Source organism: Astatotilapia calliptera, chromosome 23 (genome assembly GCF_900246225.1).
Source record: "Astatotilapia calliptera chromosome 23, fAstCal1.2, whole genome shotgun sequence".
Lineage (NCBI taxonomy): Eukaryota > Metazoa > Chordata > Actinopteri > Cichliformes > Cichlidae > Astatotilapia > Astatotilapia calliptera.
The window spans coordinates 29,365,782-29,375,880 of NC_039323.1; the positions used below are offsets into that span (position 1 = coordinate 29,365,782).

At 41.3% G+C, this 10,099-nt stretch overlaps 2 protein-coding genes across 2 annotated transcripts; both read left to right on the forward strand.

Moving 5' to 3' along the window:
- Positions 1–1,467: 1,467 nt before the first annotated feature.
- Positions 1,468–2,474, forward strand: LOC113016466 (trace amine-associated receptor 13c-like). Its single transcript, XM_026159306.1, has one exon. The coding sequence runs from the start codon at positions 1,479–1,481 to the stop codon at positions 2,472–2,474; it is 996 nt and encodes a 331-aa protein (XP_026015091.1). The 5' UTR covers positions 1,468–1,478.
- A 2,314-nt stretch (positions 2,475–4,788) lies between these two features.
- Positions 4,789–5,795, forward strand: LOC113016467 (trace amine-associated receptor 13c-like). The gene has a single exon (XM_026159307.1). It carries the CDS (start codon positions 4,818–4,820, stop codon positions 5,793–5,795), a length of 978 nt encoding a protein of 325 aa, XP_026015092.1. The 5' UTR covers positions 4,789–4,817.
- Positions 5,796–10,099: the final 4,304 nt, after the last annotated feature.

The window sequence follows — 10,099 nt, forward strand, 5'->3', positions numbered from 1 at the left end:
AAGGTTTCTGGGTTTTTTGATATAGCTTCTTGAACAAATGAAAAAAGTGATTAATTATAATCATTTGTGTGTATCTATCTATACTGTAGGTAGGTAGAAACACGCACATTAGGCACTTGTGAAAGAGCCCTCACGGAATAAATGTTATTATAATTAATCACCCTAGCAAGCTTGGTAACTGTCAAACTTGCTGAATTTGCTGAACTTGTATTAATTCAAGATTATCTTTGTTTAATATAAAAAATCTTAAAATTTATATGATGACCTGAAACTTCCAAGTCTAACAAATATACATAACAACTAAGAATTCAAAAGAGGGAAAATCACAGATTTTATTTCCTAAATGCATAAATAGAAAACAAATATGGGGTTGATTGTATTACAATCCTATTATTGTGGGTCCCTGGTATTACTTGTCCTGCTGTATTATATAAATCTTGCTTTAGTCTGTTGTTAGGTAGGTAAAGTGATGACATCATACTACATATATATAGGTGTAGTATGACTGCATTTGTGTATATAGACACAAATGCAGAAAAGTGTTTTATAAGGTGTTATAAATGCATGAGTGGTACAAATGGATAATTTTGGTCAGTAGGTGGTTGCTTGGCAATATGTGATATAGATAAGAACCATCAGAGGCCTAAGATGTAACTGTGTGCCAGTTTTGGCTGCTGCGCTCTTGATTGTGTAGGAGGAGGTCTCAGACCGAAATTGTTTTCAGTCAGTGAATGATTGTTGGAATAATATAGGATCTAAGCGTGCAGTCTCACACTGTTCTTCAGTGAGTAGTAACTTCACATTACTAAAAACACCATCTGACATATAGCTGGGAGAATAGCCTGAGCCCACTCTGCCATCTTTACAGTAAATGAGAAGCTAGCCACTGGTCTGGTTAGATTAGGCTCCCCAAAATGTAATAAAATTCTGTTGAAGTCACCAATTAACACTCATTAGTTCAAACTGCTCAAAAAGATGTAGTAATAGTGGCTTCAGAAGCAATGGTGTCAATATTTGCTTTTGAGTCCTGGCTAACCAGGATAACAAGTGTACTTTGAAGTGCTTCTTATATCCTGTTCATAACTGTCTTTTCAGACAGTTAAGTGAAACACTAAAGGGCTTTAATGACCCATTAGTGTTTAAAGCTGCAACTTCTAAGACAGTGATGAAAGTCCCTGTTAAACTTTTAGAGCATTTTTGCCTGGAGTACTTATAATGGCTTGTTAACCTACAGCTCATAAACAATTTAACTTTTAAAGTGTTTGTAAAGTACAGTTTATTTGAAAGTGTACTGTAACTGTAACGACAACAGAGAAAACAGAGGGGATGAAGATGAGATTGAAGATGATGATGCTCAGTCAGGGGAGTTACATCACTCTTGTTGGGTCCCTGTAAAAATTACAGGGTGGTGTTAGAAGAGGATAAAGGGACAACCTGGTAAATAGTTCAACCTCTTCCCTTTGACTGCATGCACATGCATGCACCGCTCCTCTCCGATGGATAGCTCTGGAGGTCCTCCCCTCTGCTTCCCCAACCTCAACTCCTCCTGCAGGCGGCTGCTGCGACCCACCTCCCAGACCGTTGTTCTCTACACTCTGCTGGCCTCCATCTCCCTGCTCACTGTGGTGCTCAACCTGCTTGTCGTCATCTCCATCTCCCACTTCAGACAGCTTAACACCTCGACCAACACCCTGCTCCTTTCCCTGGCTGTGTCTGACCTGCTGGTGGGGTTGCTGGTGATGCCCATCGAGGGCCTGTACTACATCGAGACGTGCTGGCTGCTGGGGAGGCTGATGTGTGCTCTCAGTCCTTATTTGTCTTACTGCCTTATCTCTGTCTCTCTGGGCAGCATGGTGCTCATATCTGTAGATCGCTATATAGCCATCTGTGACCCTCTGCTCTATTCCTCAAAGATCACAGTGAACAGAGTGAAGCTTTCAGTCTGTGTCTGCTGGGCCTGCTCTCTTCTCTACAATGGCTGCATTCTCATGGAGCACATAGGGTGGCCAGACAGGTTCAGCTCCTGTCACGGGGAGTGTGTGGTGTTCATCAGCCGCGCTTTGGGTACAATAGATCTCTTTTTCTCATTTCTCGGCCCATGTGCCTTAATGTTTGTTCTGTACATGAGGGTCTTTGTGGTTGCTGTTTCTCAGGTACGTATCATTCGGTCGCAGGCAGCTGTGAGAGCAGCTCCAGCTGCTAAAAAATCAGAGCTGAAGGCAGCCAGGACACTCGGGATTTTGATAGCTGTGTTTCTAATGTGCTTCTGCCCTTATTATTATCCTTCCTTTGCAGGTGACGACACCTCTATGAGCTTACCTTATTACGCTCTATTCTCGTGGATAATGCTGACAAATTCTTGTGTGAACCCTGTGATTTATGCTCTGTTCTACCCCTGGTTTAGAAGAGCTATCAGACTCATTGTCACCCTCAGAATACTGCAGCCTCACTCCAGAGATGTCAAGATCCTGTAGGCAGCAGTAAAACAAACCAGTCATTAGTCTTTTCTTAAAAGAATAATCAAAAACAACTATGCCACTGCTCCACAGAGATCCTTCACAGTGGCCTCACGATCAAACAATGTTCACCACACTTGCGTCTATTGGGGAAATAATACACATGCAAATACTAAGCTACAAATCATTCAAATGACTATAAGCTATATAATCTAAAGTCCATCTTGATGAATTCTGTCACTACCAGAATACTCACATTTTTAAAAACTGCATAGTTTACTGCAAAATATAACCACAAGTTGTACAAAAATATCACATACGTGAAGCCACATGCTGTGAATGCAATAATAGTAAATGCTAGATTACTGTGATGCAATATAATAAATGCATGCATGATTTTAAACAGGCTGATCAGCGGGCCTTTTCAGATAAACTATGTGTGTTTTACCCTCTGCAGTGGCAAATGCTGATTAATTATTCTCACTGTCATTCAGCATTTCACTGGAGCTTTTATGTACTTGTCCTTCCAGCTGTGTTTTTAAACAATAACTGATCTGCAGTGGTCTTTGTCTCTGCCACGTTTCATTTAAATAAACGTGAAAACAAACTGTGAAATACACCGTCCCCTCAAGAAATGGAGGGAAAAAGCGACACCAAAGTTCGTTCGTAGAACATCACACATCCAGATTGCTACCTGCAGACTTGCAACAAAGAAAGCCACTTCCTGGTGTCTGCATGAAGCAGGTCTGTGAAACTCAGCAGCTCGACAGTGGCTCAAAAATACAGACAAATCTAAACTGAAGTAATAGAGAATTCCCATCTGTGTGCCTAACTAATACGAGGCACTCTATCCCCCGTGAAAGAGAAGATAAGAATTTAATACACCAATGTTTGGTGTATGAATCAGGGGAGAGAAAAAATTCAAATGTTGGATTTAATGGATAAATCAAGGCAAATACCATTTCAGCAAATATCAGTCCAGACCTGTGACTGAGTCATTTTTATCTGTAGGCATAAAAATGCTGAAGTGCTGCTTATTTCTACAAGAGCAAAGAAAAAATGATTTCTCTACATGACAGATAACACAGATACCTAAATAATAAACAAACACCCCCAATTTGTGTTTCACTGATCCACAGTATGTGGTGTTGCATATGAATGCAATTCACGGTGTTCATATTATTCTGTTCCTATAGCTAGTGCATCATCAACTGAGATGAATGCTCCCAAATAACCTGCTGGACTCCTTTTACTTTGTGCGCACTGCAGCTGAAATGAATTAAAGTAAAATCTAAGTTCAAAATTCCTGCTGTAAAACAGAATAAGTCAATACATTACAGCCTCCTGGAACATGGAAAACTTTGCACCAAAGTCCAGAAAAGGAAAATCTGCTACATCTCCCAGGAGATGAAATGGTCCTATACTCTGTTAACACCCTGGTGAAGAAAGCCCATCAACACCTCTACTGCATCAGTGACTTTAAACTTCTGCTTGTGTTGGAGGGGACTTTGGAATTTCTACATTTGCTCTATAGAGAGGACTCTTAGAGGGAGTACCAAACTGCACCCGATCAGACCTCTTGGCTCCTAGGGGGGTGGTCCACTCAGTCGAGAGGACCATCAAGTCCAACCTTCCTGATCTGCAGCACATTCAGTGCCATAAAAGGTTTTTACCCGCTTCCTGAGTTCTTATTTTTTGCATATTTGTCTCACTTACATGTTTCAGATCATCAAAGATCTATATCAAGTCCATTAGAGCAGATATGTCCATCTCTAGCATTGAGCACAGCATTCTCCCCTGCAACATCCTAATTGAAACATATTGATTGCTAGGGGAAGCCAATCAGAAGAAGACCAGTCGCTTTAAGGACAGGTTGACCCTAAAGAGAGAGTTGTCTTGGGCTGAAGGGCAGCACCAAGGCCCAGCATCATACAAATTAGGTCTTTTTTAAATTGTGAACTACTCTAGAATCATCCGGCAAAGCTACTCTGGAATTAACATCACAGCTCCAATTACAGTTTTGGAACATTCTGGTGTTTTTCATTGTTATATCAGTATCAACCCAGTCGAATTCCAAGGTGCGAAAGGTTTTGGAAGGACCACTTATAGATTAATATTAATATACAAAGTAAGTGGTTAATAGCACATTTCTGAAACTTTTCTCAAAGCTCAACTAAATTAAATCCCAGCTGAATATATATAGGAGTTGAGGTTGAGGAAGAATGAGAGGTGATGAAAACAAAGACAAGAAGTCTCATCATTCATGTTTAAAAAAAGAAAAAGAAAAAAAATGACGGTGTGTGTTTGAAGAAGATAAATGAAGACTCTCGAGCACAGTTGCAGGTCTTCCCTTTCTCCCCGATGGACGGCACTGGAGGTCCTCCCCTCTGCTTCCCTAACCTCAACTCCTCCTGCAGGCGGCTGCTGCGACCCACCTCCCAGGCCGCTCTTCTCTACACTCTGCTGGCTTCAGTCTCATTGCTTACTGTGGTGCTCAACCTGCTTGTGGTCGTCTCCATCTCCCACTTCAAGCAGCTCCACACCCCGACCAACGCCCTGCTCCTGTCCCTGGCCATGTCCGACCTGCTGGTGGGGTTGCTGGTGATGCCCATCGAGGGCCTGCGCTACATCGAGACGTGCTGGCTGCTGGGGAGGCTGATGTGTGCTCTCAGTCCTTATTTGTCTTACTGCCTTATCTCTGTCTCTCTGGGCAGCATGGTGCTCATATCTGTAGATCGCTATATAGCCATCTGTGACCCTCTGCTCTATTCCTCAAAGATAACAGTGAACAGAGTGAAGCTTTCAGTCTGTGTCTGCTGGGCCTGCTCTCTTCTCTACAATGGCTGCATTCTCATGGAGCACATAGGGTGGCCAGACAGGTTCAGCTCCTGTCACGGGGAGTGTGTTGTGTTCATCAGCCAAACTTCAGGAACAGTAGATTTCTTTTTGTCATTTCTTGGCCCCTGTGGCGTAATGTTTGTTCTGTACATGAGGGTGTTTGTGGTTGCTGTTTCTCAGGTGCGTGCCATTCAGTCACAGGCAGCTGTGAGAGCAGCTCCAGCTGCTAAAAAATCAGAGCTGAAGGCAGCCAGGACACTCGGGATTTTGATAGCTGTGTTTGTAATGTGCTTCTGCCCTTATTATTATCCTTCCCTTGCAGGTGTGGACACCTTTCTGAGCTTGCCTTCGTACGCCATGGTGTGTTGGATCATGCTAATAAATGCTTGTGTGAACCCTGTGATTTATGTTCTGTTTTACCCCTGGTTTAGAAGAGCTATCAGATTCATTGTCAGCCTCAGAATACTGCAGCCTCACTCCAGAGACGTCAAAATCCTGTAGGCAGCGCAATACAACTTTCACCTAAATTTTCACCTTTAAATGTGGGTGTTCATCTGCCCAGCATCACTTTGTGTTTAGTACATAATGAGCAGAAGCGCAGACCCGCGCAGATAGTGACTCTGCATGCAGATCTCTTGTGCACCTGAAAATTGCAGGAATTAAATGCATGCTTTGCACTATATGACATTTAATGTAACTCATCATAAATATGTGCTAAGTTGCAATAAAAGAGGTTAGTCAGCTTCTCTTAATGGCTTTTTTTGTCTGCATAATCCCTGTGACGGTATTAAAGTCTGCTTATGTTGTTGTCATTTATTGTCACACAGACTAACTGTAAAGGGCTCTTTCAGACTTTACTTTGCTGAATCAAAAACATTGTCATTGTATGAGAAATACCTGCAGCCGTCTTACTCTTTCAATCTGAAAATCTTCTCAACATGTTCAATATTATGTCTAACAAACCACATTTACAATCCTTGAAATAAAAACAGAAATACCCAAACTCGTATCACCCTGTGCTTTCTCAAGGATCCATACAACCTGCACACAGCAACAAACTAACTCATACCACAATACTTCCAGCACATGTCTGAGTGCTAACTATCAACATAAGTGAGTATTTAGAGGTTAAAGGTGGACGGCAGCATAGTAAACACATGGAACAGATTTTCTTACCAATGTGATGATTTGGCTTTTTAGTAGAGTTTCGTTGCACTTCTTATTTAGACAATAATATTAATAATAATAATAATAATAACAATAACAATGAACCTGTTAGGATCAATGTTCATATAGGGGGTTGGGAATCGCATCTGTAACCGGAAGGTCGCCGGTTCGATCCCTGGGCTCTCTGTCCTGGTCGTTGTGTCCTTGGGCAAGACACTTTACCCTACTTGCCTACTGGTGTTGGCCAGAGGGGCCGATGGCGCGATATGGCAGCCTCGCTTCTGTCAGTCTGCCCCAGGGCAGCTGTGGCTACAACTGTAGTTTGCCTCCACCAGTGTGTGAATGTGAGAGTGAATGAATAGTGGTATTGTAAAGCGCTTTGGGTGCCTTGAAAAGCGCTATATAAATCCAATCCATTATTATTATATGTGAAATCTATTCTGCTGAAAAGGTTTCTGACTTCATTGTTGAAGCTTCTTGAACTCCAGGTCTGTGAGCATGTCATCTAACTATAATAGTAAACTCATATATTGCCTGTTTTAGACCCTATGGGACAGGAAACAGCAGGCTTTCTACACCCATCATGCACCAGCAGCATGTTCCCTGCTCAGTGCTGCATGACGTTTGACGATTAAAGCTATTCACAACAAATCAGTGCAAACAACCTGTAGAGGGCAGCAGTGGTCCTGTCTGCGGTTTATTCTGTTATATATTTTACCAGAAGAAGGAAAAAAAACTAGAAAAAAGAAAAAGGGCATGACCCCTGACTACTGATTCTTGGGCTTTCATGTTCTCCTATAATATTAACATTTATCTGATTGTATTTAAAAACAATAGTAATAATAATAATAATAATGTTGAAGACATGGTGTCTGTTTGGTGTTGCTGATTTAAAGGTAAAAATATCTAATGAGCATCATGTCAGTGCTAGCTAAAAGATAGTCTAAGCAGCTTGTCAGTTGGTAGATTGATAACCTCATTCAGTAAAATGTATGTGAAAGAACCTGCTATTTCTTTTGGTTTCGTTTGTATTCATATGAATAAAGTTTCAAAGTTAGTGTCTCCTGTGTCAAAGAGGTGAGCAGGATCAGTAACCAACGCTGCAAAGGTGTGACAGCCCCCACCCATATTTAGAATGGGCAGAGGCGTTAAGCATCACCTTTTTAATCACTTAATCACTAGTGTGTACATATATTTATATATACTTATATTTAGTCAGTTAACTGGAAATCTATTTTTTTCTTTTACTACATCTTATTAATATTTTGCTCTTTTCTATTTTTCTATTTATTTTTTATTTTTATTTATTTTTTCTTCTACTGTACCATTCTGCTGAGTGACTGTCTTCTGCTCGTCAAATACATTTCATTGCGATGTTGACCCTGTGCTAACTTGCATATGACAAATAAAACTGAAAACTGAAACTGAACTGATCACTGTTCTTTGCCTCATTAGGGCTATAGTACAAACAGATACATGACTGGAAATGTAAATACTGATAGATACAGTGCTGTGAAAACTGATTTATCCCCTTCCTGCTTTCTACTTAGTTGGGGGATTTTTTTCTTGTAAAATGATGAATTAAATGTGATTAACCACTTTTTTTTTTGGGAAAGCTGAGTTCAAATTCTTTAGTGACACCCAAGCCTGATTGGTACCAGACCAGCTGAATCAAGAAATCACTCAAATAAAGCCTGTCTGACAAAGTGAGGTAGGCTAAAACAACACATCATGCCACAATCTAAAGAAACAGATGAGAGACAAAGTCATTGATATCTTTCAGTCCACAGAAATGAGTTTGTGACTTCAGTGAACCACAGTGAGAGTCATTATCGTGAAAACTTGAAACAGCGGTAAAGCTTCCAAGAGGCTCGCTGAGCAAAATTACTCCCAGAGCGCATCAATGACTCATCCAGGAGGTCAGAACAAAACCTAGAACAACATCTAAAGAACTGCAGGTCTCATTCTCCATAGACGAAAATGAAATTCATCACACTAACACACAAACATGGTGGTGGTGTGAGGGTCTGTGGCTGATTTGCTGCTTCAGGATGACTTGCTGTAATTGATGCAACCATGAATTCTGCTCTCTGCCCCAAAATCCTGACCATCAGTTCATGCCCTGAAACTCACTTCAGCAGGTTATGCAGCAGGACGATGAAGTAAGTCCACCTCTGAATGGTTTAAAAAAACAAAATGAAGGGTTTGGAGTGACCTGCTGTGGCTGAAAAACCCTCCAGTGTGTCTGAATTACAACAATTCTGCAAAGAGTTTGTGACAAACTCCTCGATTGTCACAAATGTTTGATTGCAGTTCTTGCTGCCAGGGTTGGCCCAACCAATTATCAGCTTTAGGGGCAATTAATTTTCACACAAGTACGTTTTTCCCCCTCACTAAATTATAATTTGAAAACTGCATTTTTTTATTTACTTGGATTATCTTTGTGTAATTAGTATCCGATCTGTTTCAGAAAGATGCAAAAACTTTCTCACAGCGCTGTACCTGAACTGAGCGTTGCTGTATCTCCTCCCGCTCTGCAGAATTCCCAGTGAACTGTGCCCAGGTTGGCTCCAGCCCAGCAGCAATGATCCTCTCCATGAACACCGTGGTGCTGTTTGCGCCACAGCAGCTGGCTTGGGTGATTGAAAGGGATGGGCCGCTTTCACCAGATTTTATAGCCAGTAATTCCTTTTATCCACCAAGCTCAGATCTTCCCGCCAGTTGCTTCGTCATCCACATCAAATTAACCACATCTGTGTTACCTCTGTTCCCACAGGGACTGAACTTCCTCATTCCCAAACTGGAATGAGTTCAAAAAATATAAAGCCTTAAAGAGATTGTACTTGTATGACAAACCCTGACCCTCTGCTCAGTGAACTGGTATTTACTGTACTGGCACCGGAAATAAACGCAGTGCTGTATTTAAAGGATGTTGGATCCATTTAAGGAACATAAACAATAAGCTGCACATTGCCCTTGCTTTAATATGGATTTACAGTAATCACTAACTCCATTAAGATTGAGTGCAGGTTGCCTACTGTTAGGAAGGTTGGTGGTTCAATCCCCAGCTTGTTGAAGTATCCATGGACAAAAGGCTAAACCCTGAGTTGCCCTATTAGAGTGTGAATGTTAGATTTAAAGTGGTATTAAGAGAGTGCTCAAACAGAGTAAAAAAGATTATATAAGTACTGATTTATTTATAATTTCCTGTAATTATACTGTTTCCAGCCCTAAATTCAGTGCAGTCTTGTGGTTTAGCCAGCAGGGGGCACCAGCTTCTTGTCTTGCTCATGAACTATCTCCTCATGAATGCTGATCCTTCACGTCTTTCCAGTCCAGTTATGGTGTAAAATTCCAGAAAATATCAGAAAAAGCATATACCAGACACCAAGAAGAAAGTATTCAGGGTGTCTGGTGTGTAAAATAACACGATGATGGGGAGGCGTGATCTGCCGCCTTACTGCTTTTTAAGGAAAGGGAATCTTCATCCACAGCATTAACCAGGCATCAGATGATTGAGTAGGAGAATTCGATGCACATGTTATGAAATCAAAGACATAGGAGTTTGTGTCAGAGAGTCTATGCGAATGCAAGTTAGATGCGCACATATAACCCGGGAGGTCTAATGACACAATCAA

Excerpts from the sequence above, each read along its gene's own strand:
- LOC113016466 (XM_026159306.1), top strand. The coding sequence starts at position 1,479 with ATGCACCGCTCCTCTCCGATGGATAGCTCTGGAGGTCCTCCCCTCTGC.
- LOC113016467 (XM_026159307.1), top strand. The coding sequence starts at position 4,818 with ATGGACGGCACTGGAGGTCCTCCCCTCTGCTTCCCTAACCTCAACTCC.